Source organism: Phacochoerus africanus, chromosome 2 (genome assembly GCF_016906955.1).
Source record: "Phacochoerus africanus isolate WHEZ1 chromosome 2, ROS_Pafr_v1, whole genome shotgun sequence".
Classification (NCBI taxonomy): Eukaryota; Metazoa; Chordata; class Mammalia; order Artiodactyla; family Suidae; genus Phacochoerus; species Phacochoerus africanus.
The window spans coordinates 50,169,231-50,188,606 of NC_062545.1; the positions used below are offsets into that span (position 1 = coordinate 50,169,231).

At 36.8% G+C, this 19,376-nt stretch overlaps 1 protein-coding gene across 4 annotated transcripts in view; it reads left to right on the forward strand.

Annotated features, from left to right (window-relative positions):
• The window catches only part of COL19A1 (collagen type XIX alpha 1 chain), a 345,293-nt gene that overhangs the window by 166,717 nt on the left and 159,200 nt on the right, over window positions 1-19,376 (forward strand). For all 4 annotated transcript variants that reach the window (XM_047760063.1, XM_047760070.1, XM_047760080.1 and 1 more), the window contains one exon: window positions 15,896-15,949. In XM_047760063.1, the coding sequence (XP_047616019.1) occupies window positions 15,896-15,949 (54 nt within the window). The remainder of the gene's footprint in view (window positions 1-15,895; window positions 15,950-19,376) is intronic.

Below are 19,376 nucleotides of genomic sequence, written 5' to 3' on the forward strand. Positions count from 1 at the left end.
GTCTGTTTTGATACAAGTACCACACTGTTTTGATGACTGTGGCTTTGTAGTATTTCTTGAAGTCTGGGAGAGTGATGCCTCCTGCTTGGTTTTTGTTTCTCAGGATTGCTTTGGCGATTCTGGGTCTTTTGTGGTTCCATATAAATGTTTGGATTGTTTGTTCTAGTTCTGTGAAAAATGGCATGGGTAATTTGATAGGGATTGCACTGAATCTGTAGATTGCTTTGGTTAGCATGGCCATTTTTACAATATTGATTTTTCCAATCCATGAACATGGAATATCTTTCCATTTCTTTACCTCTTATTTAATTTCTTTGGTTAATGTTTTATAGTTCTCGTCATATAAGTCCTTTACTTCCTTGGTCAGGTGTATTCCGAGGTATTTGATTTTTTGAGGTGCAATTTTAAGAGGTATTGTATTTTTGTATTCCTTTTCTAATATTTCATTGTTGGTATATAGAAATGCGACTGACTTCTGAATGTTAATCTTATATCCTGCTACTTTGCTGAATTTATTAATCAATTCAAGGAGTTCTGGGGTTGAGTCCTTAGGGTTTTCTATGTACAGTATCATGTCATCTGCATACAGTGACAGTTTTATCTCTTCTCTTCCTATATGGACGCCTTTTATTTCTTTTGTTTGTCTAATCTCTGTGGCTAGGACTTCCAAAAGTATGTTGAAGCGCAGTGGTGAGAGTGGGCATCCCTGTCTTGTTCCAGATTTGAGTGAGAAGGCTTTCAGTTTTTCCCCATTGAGTATTATATTTGCTGTGGGTTTATCATAAACGGCTTTGATTATGTTCAGGAATGTTCCCTCTATACCCACTTTGGCGAGGGTCTTGATCATGAATGGATGTTGGACTTTGTCAAATGCTTTTTCTGCATCTATTGAGATGATCATATGGTTTTTGACTTTTCTTTTGTTAATGTGGTGTATGATGTTGATTGATTTGCGTATGTTGAACCATCCTTGTGAACCTGGGATGAACCCAACCTGGTCATGGTGTATAATTTTTTTGATATGTTGTTGGATTCGGTCGGCTAAGATTTTGTGAGAATTTTTGCATCTATATTCATCAATGATATTGGGCGATAGTTTTCTTTTTTGGTGGTATCTCTGTCTGGTTTTGGAATGAGGGTGATGGTGGCATCATAGAATGTCTTTGGGAGTATTCCTTCTTCTTCAACCTTTTGAAAAAATTTAAGGAGGATGGGCACCAATTCCTCTTTATATGTTTGGTAGAATTCGCCTGTGAAGTCATCTGGTCCTGGACTTTTACTTGTAGGGAGTGATTTTATGACCTCTTCAATTTCATTTCTAGTGATCGGTCTGTTCAGTTGGTCTGTTTCTTCTCGATTCAGTTTTGGCAGGCTGTAAGATTCTAGAAAACTGTCCATTTCTTCCAGATTGTCAAATTGGTTGGCATATAGTTGTTCATAGTATTCTTTTATGGTATTTTGTATTTCTGCAGAATCCATTGTGATTTCTCCTTTTTCATTTCTAATTTTGTTTATTTGGGTTATTTCTCTCCTCTTCTTAGTGAGTCTAGCCAGGGGTTTGTCAATTTTGTTTACCTTTTCAAAGCACCAGCTCTTAGTTTTATTAATTTTCTCTATTGTTTTTTGAATCTCTATTTTATTGATTTCCTCTTTGATCTTTATAATTTCCTTCCTTCTGCTGACTTTAGGTCTTTTTTGTTCTTTTTCTAATTTGTTTAGGTAGAGGGTCAAGTTATCAATTTGAGATCTTTCTTCTTTTTTGAGAAAGGCCTGCATCGCTATGAATTTCCCTCTGAGCACTGCTTTTGCAGTGTCCTATAGATTTTGAGAGGTTGTGTCTTCATTATCATTTATCTCCAGGTATTTTTTAATTTCCTTCTTGATTTCCTCTTTGACCCATTGTTTTTTAGTAGCATGTTGTCTAGCCTCCATGTAGTGGGTTTGCTCTCATTTTTTTTTTCCTGTAGTTGATTTCTAGTTTCACACCATTGTGGTCAGAGAAGATACTTGAAATAACTTCTATGCTTCTAAATTTGTTGAGGTTAGCTTTGTGTCCCAATATGTGGTCAATTCTTGAGAATGTTCCATGTGACCTTGAGAAGAATGTGTATTCTGATTTTTTTTAATGTAGTGTCCTGAAGATGTCAATTAAGTCTAAATTTTCTATTGTTTCCTTTAGGATCTCTGTTGCTTTTTTGGTTTTCTGTCTAGAGGATCTGTCCATTGATATGAGCAGGGTATTAAAGTCTTCTATTATGACTGTATTCCCATCAATTTCTCCCTTTATGTATCTGGGTGCTCCTGTATTTGGGGCATATATGTTGACGATAGTAATATCCTCTTATTGGATGGATCCCTTAATCATTAAATAGTGTCTTTCTTTGTCTTTCTTTATGTCTTTTGTTTTAAAGTCAATTCTTTTCTGATATGAGTCTTGCAACTCCTGCTTTCCTGTCATGTCTATTGGCATGAAATATTTTTTCCCACCCCTTCACTTTCAATCTATATGTGTCCTTTGTCCTAAAGTGGGTTTCTTGTAGGTAGAAGATTGAAGGTTTTTGCTTTTTTATCCACTCAGCCACTCTGTGTCTTTTGATTGGAGCATTCAGTCCATTGACATTTAAGGTGATAATTGATAGATGATTATTTATTGCCATTTTAAACCTCGTATTCCAGTTGATTCTATAATTCTCCATTCTTCCTTTCTTTTTTTGGTTGTATGGTCTCAAATTATTTTCTGCTTGAGTGTTTTTCTTTTCATTTTTTGCAAATGCAATGTTTGGTTTTGATTTGTGGTTGCCCTCTTTTTAAAGAATGCTAACCCCTTCCTATAATTATGTGTTTTAGCCTGATGGTCCCGTAGGTTCAAACACTTCATTACTATACTAAAATTAAGAGAAACAGACAAAAGAAAGAAAGAAGGAAGGAAGGAAGGAAGGAAAGAAGGAAGGAAGGAAGGAAGGAAGGAAGGAAGGAAGGAAGGAAGGAAGAAAGAAAGAAAGAAAGAAAGAAAGAAAGAAAGAAAGAAAGAAAGAAAAGAAAGGTTGTTTTAAAAAAAAGAGAATCTATTTCCTCACATCCCTTGCCCACATTTTATGATTTTGATGACTCTTTTTTTTTCTTTTTAATTTTATTTTGTTTTAAACATGTTCATGATTAGATCTGTATGCTGGCTTATCTGAGTGACTGCTCCCTGATTGTGGCTTCCTCAATCCTTTCTTTTTGGTTTAGAGAAGCCCTTCCAATATTTCTTTTAGCCTGGGTTTTGTATTGCTGTATTCTTTTAGCTTTTGTTTATTGGGAAAAAAAATTATTTCCCCTTCTATTTTAAATGATATTCTTGCTGGATAGAGTATTCTATGTTGCATATTTTTTCCTTTTAGCTCTTTAAATATCTCTTGTCATTCCCTCTTGGCCTGTAGAGTTTCTGAAGAGAAATCAGCTGATAACCTTATGGGGATTCCCTTGTAGGTAACATTCTGTTTTTCTCTTGCTGCCTTTAGGATCCTCTCTTTATCACTAACTTTTGCCATTTTTATGATGTGTCTTGGTGTGGGTCTATTTGGGTTCAACTTGTTTGGGGCCCTCTGTGCTTCCTATATCTTGAAATCAGTATCCTTTAGATTTGGGAAGTTTCCAGTGATAATTTCTTCAAATATATTTTCCATTCCCTTATCTTTTTCTGCACCTTCAGGAATTCCTGTTATGCATAGATTGTCTGGCTTTATATTATACCATAGGTTTCTTATATTGCTTTCATGTTTTTTCATTTGGTTTTCTGTCTGCTGTCCTGTTTGGATGATTTCCATTATTCTATCTTCCACATCACTAATTCGTTCTTCTGCATTATTCATTCTGGTTTTTATTGCCCTTAGCTCAGTTTGTATCTCTGCAAATGAATTTTCTAGCTTTTCTTGGCTCCTCCTTATATTTTCTAGTTCCTTTCTGAGGGCATCTGCATTACTGTTCATATCTTCTCTTAATTCCTTCAGTATTTTCACTATTTCCCTTTTGAACTCCAAGTCTGTCAGACTGCAGAGGTCTATTTCATTGTTGACTGCTTTAGGTGAGATCTCCTGTTGGTTTAACTGGGGGTGGTTTCTCAGCTTCTTCATCTTGCTTGTTGTTTTCTTTTTCTTGGTGGAGTTGTACTCCCCGTAGCCAGGCAGGGTTTGCCTTGGCACTGCTGTGGAATGTTTCCAGGGGGCTGGTGTTGTTGGTCATCTTCTTTGAGGCAGCGTGGGTTTTCTTGGGGGTGGGCGGGGCTGACAGTGTCTCTCTGAAGCAAAGGAGCACTTCCTGAGGGCAGACAGGACTGGAGGGTCCGCACTGCGATGGAAGCAGATTTCATGCGGCTGGGCAGAGCTTGCTCTTGTGTTACTGGGCTGTGGGGCTCTTCTAGGGGGCTGGCGGTGCTGGTCAGCTGTTCCACACCCCAAGGGCAGGAGTAGCCAGCTGGGCCACTGAGAACCCAAAGGGCTCTTCCCCAGGGCAGCAGGGATTGGCAGGATCACACCGCAATGGAGGCAGATTTGCATGGCCAGGCCGAGCCTGTACTAGCTTTTCTGGGCTGCGGGCCTTTTCCCGGGGGCTGCAGGTGCTGGGTGCTGCTCTGCAGGGTGTAGCCCCTCCAGAGGGCAGGCAGACCAGGGCAGGGAAAGCCCCTGCAGTGGTTGGCTTCCTGCAAATGGTGAGGCCAGCCCTCAGGGATGGCAGGCAGCCTCAGGACCGGCGCACGCGCACATGGTAGGGAGAGGGGGGATTCACTGGGAAGCACAGCTTTCTGATAGCTGGTTGGCAAGTGAGCTCACTGTGGTGTGGGGAGTATTCTATGGTGGCACACCCCTCCTCCTCCCGCCTCCCCAACACTGGTGCCTTGTTTCTCCTGCAGATCCAGCTCTTCTCCCAGGTTCCCTCTGATGTGGCTTTCCACCCCCAGCCCTTAGCATATTGCTCCCTGCACCCACAATGCTCAGCTTCCTAGTATCCCAGGCAGTCTCTGCCCTGACAACTGGACAGACCGGTTCCTGGTCCCCTAAGCCGTCTCAGCACCGCCCACCCCAGCTCGTTCCCTGGGACTAACTTCTGGAGCTGAGGTCTCCGTGCCCAGCCCTCACCCAAGCGTCTCCATTTTTGGTGACTGTGCCAAACAGATGATCTGTTTGGTTCTCACTCTGCTCTTCAGAACTCAGACTTACTGCTGTGCTCTTCTCTGCATCTGGAGATCCCTCCGATTCGGTTCATCTTTCCGTCCATCAGGTGACTTTCCAGGGAGTGGGATCCCTTTCTCCTCCACAGTTCCCTTTCGGCTCTGATTCCCCTTCTCTCACTCTCCTCTTTTCTCTTGTTTTACCCTGATATGTCACGAGATTCTTGACATTGTTGAAGTTTAGGTTCTTCTGCCAGCGATTAATTGCTGTTCTGTGTGAGTCGTTTAACCTATAGATGTGGGTTTTTTTGTTGTGTTTGTGGGAGAGGGCAAGCATGTCCCCCTACTCTTCCACAATCTTGCCTTTCCTCTGAATAGTCATTTCTCCAAGGAAGATATACAGATGGCCAACAAGCACATGAAAAAATGCTCAACATCCCTGATTATTAGATAAATGCAAATCAAAACTACCATGAGATACCACCTCACACCAGTCAGAATGGCCATCATTAATAAGTCCACAAATAATAAATGCTAGAGGGGGTGTGGAGAAAAGGGAGCCCTCCTGCACTATTGGTGGGAATGTAAACTGGTATAGCCACTGTGGAGAACAGTATGGAGGTATCTTGGAAAACTATGCATAGAACTACCATATGACCTAGCAATCCCATTCTTGGGCATATATCTGGACAAAACTTTGCTTAAAAATGATACACGCCCCTGTATGCTCATTGCAGCACTATTCACAATAGCCAAGACATGGAAACGACCCAAATGTCCATCAATGGATGATTGATTTAGGAAGATGTGGTATTTATACACAATGGAATACTACTCGGCCATAAAAAAGAACAAAATAATGCCATTTGCAGCAACATGAATGGAACTAGAAACTCTCATACTGAGTGAAGTAAGTCAGAAAGAGAAAAACAAATACCATATGATATCACTTATATCTGGAATCTAACATACAGCACAAAGGAACCTTTCCAAAGAAAAGAAAATCATGGACGTGGAGAATAGACTTATGGTTGCCAAGTGGGATAGGGAGGGAGTGGGAGGAATTGGGAGCTTGGGGTTAACAGACGCTGACTATTGCCTTTAGGATTCTAATATTTTTCAAAGATTAGTCTTTTTGCCAATATAAAAACTTCTAGCACATATTTTCTCACTTACATTCACAAAAAGAAAAAAAAAAAAAACAGACCATGCATCTACTTTACCCATTAGTGTAAAAATTATCAAAATGCCCCATATATTTCTTAATTCATGGGGAGGTTTCACCAATTTTGTGAATTAAGAATTATCCATTCATATTTAAGCAGCCACCCTGGCAATTTTTTTAGTGTTCTTCAGAATTAACAAGACTTGTTTCATCTGTAAAGGCCATCTCTGGTTCTGCCACCAATAAGCAGAAGTTGTATATGAAGAGAAAGTGATGATTTTAAAAAAGGATGTAAACAGAGGTTATGGAAAAAAAATGCCTCAAATATATTAAATACAACTAAATTCATTTATAATAAGAGAAACATAAACTAAAATAGCTCTGAGGTACTAGTTTTCACTTGCAAGATTGGCAATCCTCTTAATCCTTTTGGATATATACCCAGAAGTAGGATTTTTGGATCCTATGATAACTCTGTTCTTAATTTTACCAGTAACCTTTTAACTGTTTCTCATAGTGGCTGCACCATTATACATTCCCACCAACAGTGTGTAAAGGCTCCATTTTTTCACATTTTTGTCAACACTTTTTTTTTTTTTTAGCAGTAGTCATTTTAACAGATGTGAGGTGATATTTCATTGTGGTTTTGACCTGCATTTCCCTGATTAGTAGTATTGAGCATCATTTCATGTGACAAATCATAGCCAAGATGTAGAAACAACCTGGATGTCCATTGAAAGATAAATGGATTTTTTAAAATATGGTAGATATGTGCAATGGAACAATTGTGCAATTGTTCACATTCAGTCTTGTATGTGCAGTTCAGCCTTTTAAAAAAGAATGAAAAGCTGCCCTATGCAATAACATGAATGAACCTAAAGGACATAAACTAAGTGAGATAAGCCGGTCAAAGAAAACAAGATGCTACATGATTTCCCTTGTATCACATAGCCAAAATGGTCAAACTCATAGAAACAGAGAATAGACTGGGAGTTGCCAGGAGCTTGGGGGATTGGAAATTAGGGAGGGGCTGTAAAACGGGTATAAAATTTCTGTTACGTAAGAGTAATAATTTCTAGAGATCTGCTGTACGACTTCGTGCCTACAGTACCAATGCTCTACCATGCACTAAAAAAATTTAAGAGAGTATACCGCATCTTAAAATTGTTTGTCATCATAAAAAAATAGATTGGCAAAAGTCTAAAAGCTTGATAGGATAGCACATGGGCAAAAATGTAGAGAAACACATTCATACATTCTGAGAGTATGTCCAGATACAATCTCTGTGAGGACAATTTGATGCTGTATATCCACATTTCAAATTTTCTTTGAACCAGAAACTATAGCTGCAGATAGATTCACTCATTATGAAATTCTGTACACACAAGGCTATTTATTTCAGCATTATTCCAAGTAGTATAAAAATAGGGACAGTCTAATTCCAAACTACAGGTGAATGGTTAATGGAGTTATACTGTTATTCTTATTTTATAAATATAAATGTTCACATTTTTATGCCTGTGTATTGGTATTTGCAGAATCAAGTAGTATATTTTCCTTTCCTGAATATTTTTGTTGTTTTGTGGTGTTTCTAGTTGTCTTTCTGTTTTCCCTGTAATTATCTTCCATGTCTTTCAGATTCCCTCACCAAGTCTCTCATTTTGGGGAAGTCCCATTCAGACCTCTTACTCCATCATTGGTTAATATCTTCCTAGGTCAACTATAAAATTCTCATTCTGTGGCCCCCTTTATTTTCCTGGGTTGATTCTAGTGCTTCTTTTCTTTGTCATTTCCTTTCTTGGTTTTACTGTTTTATCTATATGAGTACAACTTCAAGCAAATTATTAAGAAAATGTGAAAAGGAGGTACATTTTCTGAGATTTAACATGTCTAAAAATGTTTTTATTCTACTTTCACACTTGATTATAGTTTGTCTTGGTACAGAATTCTAGGCTAAAAATTGCTTCCATCAGAATTATAAAGGTTTTACTGCATTGTCTTTTAGCATCAGTGTTGTTGCTGAGAAATATAATGCCTTAAGAATTTTTTTCTTCCTGGTTTCCTAAGAAGAGGGAAAGCAAGAATTCTGGTATCAGATTAATGCACCATTCTTCCCCCAAAACTCTTCATTCAAGGGAACAGAACAGAAGGACTTTTCTTCCATTCCTTTTCTGGTTGGGCAGAACTACTCTTGCATCTGCTCCTTCCTCTGACATGGTTAAATTTTATGATCTGTGAGAACATCTTTCAGTATGTGGTGATGAGGTAGTTGATATTTAGAAACACTCTTCTGTTAATAGAGCCTAATTTCCATCCCACTGTCTGTGTGAACTCAACAATGCTTTCTTGAATATCAGAAGTTGAATATTGACTCTTCCATTTCCTATACATTTATGCTATTGTTATCTTAATTTCCTGAGAAAAAAAAGATGCCTCTGGAAGAAAAGAAGCCAGTAGAAGGAAGTTAAAAAGTGAAAAGTTTTCAACATGTATTTTTAATATTTAGAAAAAAAAAACTTTATTACAATGTGGAACATTTTCCTCTCTTGGAAGCTTGGTTTTCATCACCTTACTCAACTGCAGCTTACTTAGCCTCATATTGTATAAACCATCTTCACAGTTATCTAATTAAATTCCTAAGTCTTTCATGTGGTGTGTGAATATTTCTATACAGATTTACATTTTGATCTCAACTTTACCAGCTTGTTGCCTTGGGTCTAGTCACTTACGTTCCACAGCCCAAATGTGAACATTATTGATAATATCAAATTTGGAATGACATCTCTTCTATCCTGCTGTCCATTCTTCAGTAGACAACACAGCCTTGAATCAACTAAAATCAAACTAATTCATTTGGAGTTCCTGTCGTGGCTCAATGGTTAACGAATCAGACTAGGAACCATGAGATTGCAGGTTCGATCCCTGGCCTCGCTCAGTGGGTCAAGGATCTGGCGTTGGGGTGAGCTGTGGTGTAGGTCACAGATGTGGTTTGGATTTCGTGTTGCTGTGGCTGTGGCTGTGGCATAAGCCAGTGGCTACAGCTCTGATTCGACCCCTAGTCTGGTAACCTCCATATGCCGCAGGTTCGGCCCTAGAAAAAGACAAAAACAACAACAACAACAACCAAAAAAAAAAAAAACCCAAAACTAATTCATTTATTAAGGTAGAGCCAACATGAAGCAAATATAAAGATTTTCATAACCAAGAATAATCACAAATATGAAATTTAAAAAATATGTTACTTATGACAAATAAATGAAAGCAAGTTAAGAATAATTGCCAAAAATGAAACTACATTATTTGAGATAATATAAGCATTTTTAATAACTTGATTAGATCTATTTATTATTAATTGTTTGCATAGATATTTTAATCTCTGCAGTTCATGTTTTTTCAAAAACTAAGTACTTAATCCTCATCAATGTGAGACAAATTAAAGAAAGGGCTTATATTTCTTTTTCTGATGGAGGTCAAACTCCTCCAAATAGAAGTACAGCATCTATTTTGTAGTACTACCATGTAAGAATTTTAAATAACTTGGATTATTTTGGTATCCAGTGGAATTTGTGGGTGAAGAATGTAAATTTATAAACTGGAATTTCCAAACCTATGGCAATTAATGTTTTCATTACAGCAAAAGTACCAAGAGAAGTGTAAAGAATTAAAATCTTAGCAATCATTCATCCATTCAAGACCTACTAAGTGCAATCAATTTTGCTAGATAATATGCAAAGGGGAAAGGAACTGAGCATATATATATACAGTGAAATGTCTCATAAGAGGAGGAAAATTCATTGTTGGAGGAAAGTGTGTGGGAAGTACAGATGTCCCACAACATTCCAGATTCACAGACTGTATGTTGTATTATTTCATTTATAATATTTCTACTTTTGTAGGTTGAATCAGTGGTAACTGAGAATGTGCTATTTCAGAATCTGTATAATAAAATGAAGTATGATTTCTGAGCCCAGAAAACAGAAAAATATTTTTAAAATTTATCCCTGTAACCACAAAGAATGATCATAATTCATTATGTCTTGTGTCTAAAACGCTGCCAGAGCTTTTGAATGAATTGTTAAGTTTTGAAAGCACCACAAATGACCTCTATTTTTTAAATTGTTGAAGGTAAGATAAAATTGTCCATCCAATTATGGAACCTGTTTACTGTAACTGAGAATGATTGAAACATTCCTGTCCACACAAATATTTCATAGTTTTCTTTCTGGTGACAGCTTTTATTCTTCTCTTGTCAGTGTTACTGGAAAGGTTTGCAAGGGCTGTTTAATATTGAAAAGATCCTATTATTCTCCAATTCAAAAACATCTATTTCTTAGTGTGTGCTGACAACTGCTGATGATAAAATGATAGGTTTTTTATATATAACATAGAATTCCTTTCTGAATACATACACACCCTAAGATAAATTCTTTCCTGTGTCCTGATAATTCTGTGAAATAACATAAAATTGGTCACTCCTTTAATTTCTAATTATAGAAATTCTTTGTGTGTGTGTGTGTCTTTTTTAGGGCCACACCTGTGGCATATGAAGGTTCCCAGGCTAGGGTCGAATCAGAGCTGTAGCCGCTGGCCTACACCACAGCCACAGCAACACCAGATCTAAGCCTCATCTGTGACCTGTACCGCAGCTCACGGCAACGCCAGATCCTTGACCCACTGAGCGAGGCCAAGGATTGAACCTGCATCCTCATGGATACTACTCAGATTCCATTCTGCTGAGCCACGATAGGAACTCCTCGTTATAAACATTCTTAAATGCCTCTTCAGAACTGATATAAAAATTACCTCCCATGACTATGGACTGTAAGTCTGTTGTATTTTTACTTACTTGCTTTTTGTGTTTTGTTCTGATGTCTCCAACTTATAAAATTGGTTTCCATTGTTCCCATATTAAAGGCATGAAATATTCTGTAAAAAAAATATAAGCTCTCTTTTCCATCTTAATTTTATACACAGTATTTGAAAGACAAAAAACGTCCTAGTGGTATTCTAAGAATTTATGCCGATTCTGCTTAATCTTATGTTTCAGGCCTATGAAGCATTTCTAAAGCAATAATCATAACACTTAAAATACACTTACTTGCATAACATTTTTGTTGAAGTTGGTTTTAGGGATCATATATTCTCCAACATTCCTGGCAAGGGACTACAAGGAATACTTTAAAATGAAACTTCCTTTTTTGTTTTTTTTTGTTTTTTTTTACTTCAGTTCCTTTCTTTGAGAAGTTATGAATGTATCTTGCCTTCATCTCACAAATGAAAATGTGTTCAAATGCAATTAATCTAGCCTATTAACTCTACTAAACATATGCTGTATTTGTTAAACACTTCAGAATTCTGCTCTGAACCAGTTAATTCTAAGTAATTTCTCAGTTAAATATTTACATGGGCTTCCATGATGATAAGCTCTTGCCTGTTTTAAATAATCAGCAGATTGTCCAGAGAGAGCTATGTGAAATGTAACACACTGTAATAGAGATCCACTGGGATTTAAAATGGTTTAGCTGGCTGGGACTGTTTTTTGCTAGTTTTATCCTAGCTAAAAGAGGTAACAGCCTTATGAATTCTTTTCCTTGTCAACATTTTTAATGTCCAGAAATCTACTAAAAAAAGAAAAAAAGAATGAATGCCTAAATAGACTAAGCAGATGTTTACATTATGAACATCCTAAATACATTTGTCTGTTTCTCTGTCAGAAAAGCAATAAATCTTTATGTTTGTGGAATTTTAGGAATAACCCAATTTGAAGTTATCTTCACAGCAGACTAAGTAGATGGAAAAAGTAGAAAAAAATGTATTGGCATTATTCTTCACCAAATTAAATTGAAGAAGAAAATAATGCACAGGCTATGCAAATTTGCAATGTGTACAAAAATACTTAAGATGTGTCTAACTAGAAAAATGGTATAAACCTGTAAAACATCAAATAGTGATCAAAGATTTAAATAACTTTTATAAGAGATGATTTCAGATGTGGAAATGATTAATTCTTAAATGAAATGTAAGACATCAGATTGATCACTCTAGATGAGAAATACAGATGGGACTGAAAGTCCTTCAATGTGGTATTTAAGCTCAAGTTTTGAAAATACACATGATTATATGTAGACCAGAAAGCCATTTCCTGCCACAACCACTCGGTATTATTCTGTCTCTATTTTCCTCCTTATGACCCGATTTTATAAGTATTTATTGAGTCTCTTCTGTAAGTGTGGTGAAGGATAGAAAAAAATGATTCTCTGACTTCTGAAGTCATAGTCAACTAAGAGGATTAGTAAAGCACACATGTGGGAGCATTTACAGGATCAGAGTAAGAAGGAACTGTGGGAGGGGTTCTGAGACAAATGCTTAACTCCACCCAAGTTTAAGTAGGTGCTTAGGTGTATCTGTGATTTTCACAGTGAAAAGTAAATACTTTGTTTGATTTTAATAAATGCAAGGAGTAGTGAGCTGCATAATTGTAAATCGTGAATCATCCCTAAGATTTAATTTCTTATTTCTGAGATTTTTCTGTGTTTGATTGAACTATGTTTTACTAATGACAATATTGATATTATTTTTCTTCATAAATGGCAACTAATGTTCAATAAATACAGCTCAAAAATATTCTGAATATTAATGTAACATGGCTAGGATTAAAACTTGGTCATGGATAATTCAAATAGAGAGTAATCTGCTGGAGATTACAAGTAATCCCCCCTTTTCCTCGAATTCCTTGCTGAGTCCCAGACTTAGCAAAGGAAAGGGGTGGGGAAGTGTTCAGAACCATGACCATTCAGGACATATAGGTGGGTTTATTTGTGTGAGTATCAAATCTTACTTTTGGACTTTTCACTCAAAAAGTTCTCGTAAATATTTTTTGAATCCATTGAATACATTCCAAATCAAGTTTAATATTTTCATCTTATGTAGGCTTTTGCTGTATAATTTATCCAGCTAGTAAAAGGAATGGAATTTTGATTTCATGTGGCTTAGAAATTAATTGTACTCCCTTGATGAATGTTTAGGGTGTGTATGTTTTAGTTGCTCATGTTTAAAAACACTGAAAGAGCTGTCAACATTTGGATGGATATCAGAAATGTTATACATAAGTTTGACTATTCATGAAATGATAATAGTTTCCTAAGGGTAAAGGGGAAGAGTTTAATCTGGAGCCAAGATTGTGCCAATCTTATAAAAAATGACACAACTCCCTGTAATTATATTGTAATTAATACTTTGTACATTTAGACTTCAAAATTTGTTTTTCCTATACATGCTAGGAATTTACCATCCTAAAGTTGACTAATTAACCACCTTTCCTTGGTTATAAATCTATGGCATGTATTTTTGGTAAAAACAGGACAGATCACTTTTTTCATTCCCTGGTTTTATTCCTGCCTAAACCAATAAAACATAGGCTCTTTACACCCCTGTAACATTAAATTGTTCCAAAAAGAAGTAAAATAAATTAAAGTAATAAATACATTTTATGAGCTTTTTTGTGGAGAAAGATTAAGAACAATTTGGAGAATATTGAGGATTGGTGATACATGCAGAGTTTTTTTACTAATGCTTTTTTAAAATTAGTTACAGTAATTTATACTAAACTCTGACAATTTAAATGAAAGGAAAGTTATATAAATGAAAATTTTAAATATATTTTAATTATTTCTATTCTCAATAAAATCAGATGGTAAAATTAATATGTGTTATGACATTTATGAAAATTTAGTTTCTATAAAAAAGCAAAGACATACACATACGTAAATAATCATAGGTCATCACAAGCATATTTGAAGTTTTAGTGTAAAGGTAGCCATGAATTTTAAAGAGAAAAGTCATGTTATAAAAATGAATCCTTTTAAAAATTAGATCATAAAGAATGTTTCTCCTGGAATGAGGATGAAATCAGATATGTTCGAATATGTATTACTAGATTTCTCATTTATTCCAAAGCATTTAAGGCATTTAATATATAATGCATTAACCATAAATATAAAACTCTTTAAAAATTACTGGTTTCACCCAAAAGCTTTTTTTTTTTTTTTACAGTGAATTGATTTCCCATTATGATTTTTTTTTTCACTCAGACACTAAAAGGCACCTATTGTTGAATAAGACACAGATTCTTCCTGTTGTAATTAGAGCCTGGTGAATCATTATCTGAATAACCTTTTAGACTTACGAAAAGTATTTTAAAGGACAAGTACGAGGCACTTCAAGACATGAAACAAGGTGTTCATCTCTTTATGTGGAAAATCAGGGAAAGTGAGGCTGGGTTTTCTTAAGATCACTTTGGCTGTGATGTGAAGGATGAGAGGTCTATGTCTAGAGTCACCTGGGAAGCTCTTAGAGATGAGCCAGAAGGAAAGGATAATGCAGCAGAAGGAATGGAGAGAAATAGACGGATCCAAATCTATTTTGGAGCTACATCAATTGGACTTGTTGACTGGCTGTAAAAGAGGAGTGAGGGAGGAAAGGATGGAGGATGAGTTCTAGATACCTAGCAGGAACCCTTGCAGGATGGTATGTGGGTTTACTGAGTTGGGGGTGCTGGAAGAGGACCCAGTTCTTGTGGGAGGATCCTAAATGTAGCATCGCTCTGCTAAATTCAGATGCTGGTGAGAGAGTAAAGTGGGTGTGTCAAGCAGGCAGCTGGATCTGTGTGGATCCACAACCCGAAGACAAAGTGGGTTATAAATCTTATCATCATCGGCCTAGTGAATCCAAAGCCCATGGTGTATGAGATCATGGTGGGAGGATATAGACCTGGGAAGAAAATGGCCCTAAACCACCACATTGAAAGGTTGAATAGGGAAGGAGGAAGCAGCAGAAGAGGCTAAGAAGCTTTTGGAGAGTTAACAAGCAGCAATCAAAGCTAAAGGCTATTAAGAAAGCAGTAGCATCATTTTGATTTTCATGCTGAGAGAGAATTCCTGTGTAATAATAACTATCTGTGAGAATCAGGAGACAAAACTTCCAGGTTAGCAGCACCTGGGATTTCCTGGGCCTTTTGAATGATCAGAAAAAAAAATGGTTATTTTATTCTACCACTTAACAATATTCTGAGAAAATATTAAATAATGTCTATGATACTAAAAATTAAGTGTTATGAATAGACATATATTGCCACCAATGTCATAACCAGGTGTTTTCTTAGAGGATAGTCACAGAGTTACTCTCAACCAAAAGCATCATTGCATTTATAGAGTTTAAATATCTGAAGAGGAGGTTTGGGGTTTTTTTTTCCTGCCTGCAAATGTTGTTACCATTTACTGATGGCAGTTTGATTAAATGTGTGTCCAATAGGGTGAGAGTCGTCACTGGGAGTGAACACTCGGTCTCATGTGGTTTGGAATCACCTTTTTTTAAAGTTTTCTGGTGTTAATTTCAAAGATAAACCGGTTAAAGAAGGGTGAGTCATCATTATTAATGTATTATAATAGTCTAAGCTTGGAAGAGCTCAAATCACTTTAAAAGTTTTGTATAGTCAATATAGTAGGTATTAATTGTCACAATATTCTTTGTGAGGAAGGTGTACTTGAAACAGCCCATTAATATGTGCCCTTTTTTCCTCATAGGGTTCCCTGGGGATACAAGGCCCCCAAGGTCCACCTGGAAAAGAAGGTCAGAGGGTAAGTAAACTCCGAACAACTGGCAGGCATTACTAACTCAGGGGCTGCTTATTTATGAACACTTGCAAAAATAAAACCAAAATACAGCAAGCAGGTGGGCCTAAGGAGAATATCAAATATCTGAAAGCCAAAATTTGAGATTTGAGATTTTGACCAAACTTCGACAATCCAGAAAATTCTATTTATTTTCCAGATTGGTAGCACAAATGTGGAGATACAGTTTGGGTGAAATGAATTAACCATAATTTGATCTTGAGCAAATTGGTCATATTTTGGCAGTTTTGTGTTAAGCTTATCTTTGCAGAGTTAAGTTTGATGAAGTTTGTGGAGTTTTGGTCTGTTCATGAATTCTGCAAAGATTGTGTATATTAAGTACATTCTGCAGCCAAATTAAATTATTGACATTAGTGACTCTTTGTAGTCACTTTTACTGCCTTTGAGATAAAAAGTGTAGTAGGTGAATATGTTGTACTTGCCATGGGAATAAGCAATCACCTTCTAATGCAATTAGGTTTACTGGCTCCCAGTAAAAGGACCTCCTGCGGTGACAGTTGCTCAGCTCTTCATGAATACTATCTGCAATGGGGCATCCCAATTCTTGTGGCTAATTGTTATTAATGATTTTCAAATCATGTTAAAGTCTACAAACATTTTGTGTGTGCTTTCTCATGAGTAGTAGTATCAACTTTTTTTTCCTTGCTGTTGAGAACTGTAGGACTCACAGAGTAGATGTCTTGCCCAAAGTCATAGAACTAATAAGAAGTCAAGCCAGGACTTGAATTTGGGGCTTCTGACTCTTATTGTCACAGGATATTAGCCACAACTCTCTTTTTTACTCATTTTAATTTATTATTCCCAGTTCTGCCCTCTGGTAAATAAGTCCATTGCCTCAAATAGAGTCCTTCAAATATTTGAGGACTAATGGTGTATTTTACCAAGAGCTCCCTTTTATCAGGTTAATCAAATCCCCATTCTCTTAGTTCTTTATATTGTCTGGATTCCTAACTGCCTAACATACTGATAGTCTTTCCCAGAAAACACTCATGGACTCTCATTTTGGAGGTGTCGTAAATGAGATTGAACATGTATGGGGCATTTAGGGCAGAGCTAAATGTGGCATGTATGTTGTGTGCCATAGACCACAGGCATCTATTAAAGCCTAAGACTGAACCAATGCTTCTGTGAATGGCATCACACTTTGTTTTTATCTAATGCTTTCCCCTAGGACAGCTCTGTTTTTATTTATTTAATTTTTTTTCTTGGTGTTACAATTAAGAATTGATTTGGGGGAAATAGACCAGATGATATCTAAGTTTGCTTAGTTAAAAAATGTCCAGTTTTTATTCCTCAAGTCTATTTCAGTGAACACAAAAGGGCTTAATAAGTTTTGATGGCCAGGAAAAATGTTGTGAATAATGATAACATTTATGGGCTGCCTATAGTGTGCTAAATGATGCATATTTATTATTTCATTTATTTCTCACAACACCTCTGTGTGATAGGTTCTACTATAGTCCTCATAGAGAAACTGAGGTTGTTCTTCAACCTACTCAGAACATAGTGCTAGTAAGTGGACTATGCTGATATTTTAAGATTATTTAAAAAGAAGTCAAAATTGGGTTCTACTCTCAACACCTATATGTTCAACTGTAGTTTACCTTTAGCTCTCTAGCCCCTCTCTATCCAAGAGTTCATTAATTGACCTGATCAAAGATTTATTTACTTCTGTGTGTGTGTCTTTTTAGGGCTGCGCCTGCAGCATATGGAAGTTCCTGGGCTAGCGGTCGAATCAGAGCTGCAGCTGCTGGCCTACACCACAGCCACAGCAGTGCTGGATCTGAGACATGTCTGTGACCTACACTGCAGCTCATGGTAATGCTGGATCCTTAACCCACTTAGCAAGGAAGGGATTGAACCCGCATCCTCATGGATAGTAGCTGGGTTTCTTACTGCTGAGCCACAATGGGAACTCCCTGATCAAAATTTTGAATAGTCTTGGGGAAAAAATAGAAGATTACATCCCTAGATCTGTGCTTTTGAGGATGCCTTAAGCATTAAGCCCATTGTTGGTAGAGGACTTGCCGAAATGATCTTCTGAAGTTACTCCCAGAGCTTCTTATTCTATTTTATCACAGTAATGGCCAAGTTATCTGTTGCATCTAGGACCAGGTTTCTGAATTAATTTCTGTCTTCAGCATCCAGGGAACATTTTCCTTCTAGTAACTACCCGTTCCTGGAAATTGAGGGATAAATTATACTCCCTAGTTAATATCCAGAATATATAAGGAACTCATGCAACTCAATAGCAAAAACCCAATAACCCAATTTTAAAATATCCAAATGACTTGCATAGACAGTTGTTTTTTTTTTTAAAAAAAGACATACAAATGGCCAACAGGTATATTAAAAGTTGCTTAATGTGGCTAATTATCAAGGAAATGCAAATCAAAATCACGAAGTATCTCCTCATACTGGTCAAAAAAGGTTATCATTAAAAAGTCTACAAATAACAAATGCTAGAGAAGATATGGATAAAAAGGAACCCTCCTACACTGTCGGTGAGAATGTAAATTGATGCAGCCACTGTGGAAAAGAGTATGGAGGTTCCTCCAAAAAAGTAAAAATAAAACTACCTCATGATCCAGGAAGCTCACTTCTGGATAACTTCTGGGTATATATCTAAAGGAATGAAATCAGTATTTGATGAGATATGCATACTCCCATGATAGAGAAACAACCTAAATGTCTATTGACTGATGAATGGATAAAGAAAATGTGATCACACACACAAAATGGAACAGTATTCAGCCTTACAAAAGGAAATCTAGCCATTTGTGGTAACATGAATAAACCTGGAAGACATTATCCTAAATGAAATGAGCTAGACACAGAAAGACAAATGCTGCCTGTTCTCTCTCTCTTGTATATGAAATCTAAAAATGTAAAATTCATAGAAAAGAAAGAGTGGAGTCATGGTTATTGGAAGCCAGGGGAAAGAGGGGAATATGGGGTGATGTCAGTCAAGGGGTGCAAAGTAATATTTATACAAGATGAATAAGTTCTGGCAACCAGAGTTCCCATCGTGGCTCAGAGGAAAGGAACCCATCTAGTATCCATGAGGATGAGGGTTTGATCCCTGGCCTCACTCAGTGGGTTAAGGATCCAGCACTGCCACGAGCTGTGGTGTAGGTCTCAGACATGGCTCAGATCCCAAATGCTGTACTTATAGTGTAGGCTGGCAGCTACAGCTCCGATTCAACCCCTAGCCTGGGAATTTCCATATGCCACAGGTGAAGCCCTAAAAAAAAGTTCTGGGGACCTAATGTACAACAATGAGGCTATAGTTAATATTGTGTTGTATACTTGAAATTTGTTAAAAGGGTAGAGCTTAACTGTTTTCACTAAAAAAAAAAAAAAAGATAACTAA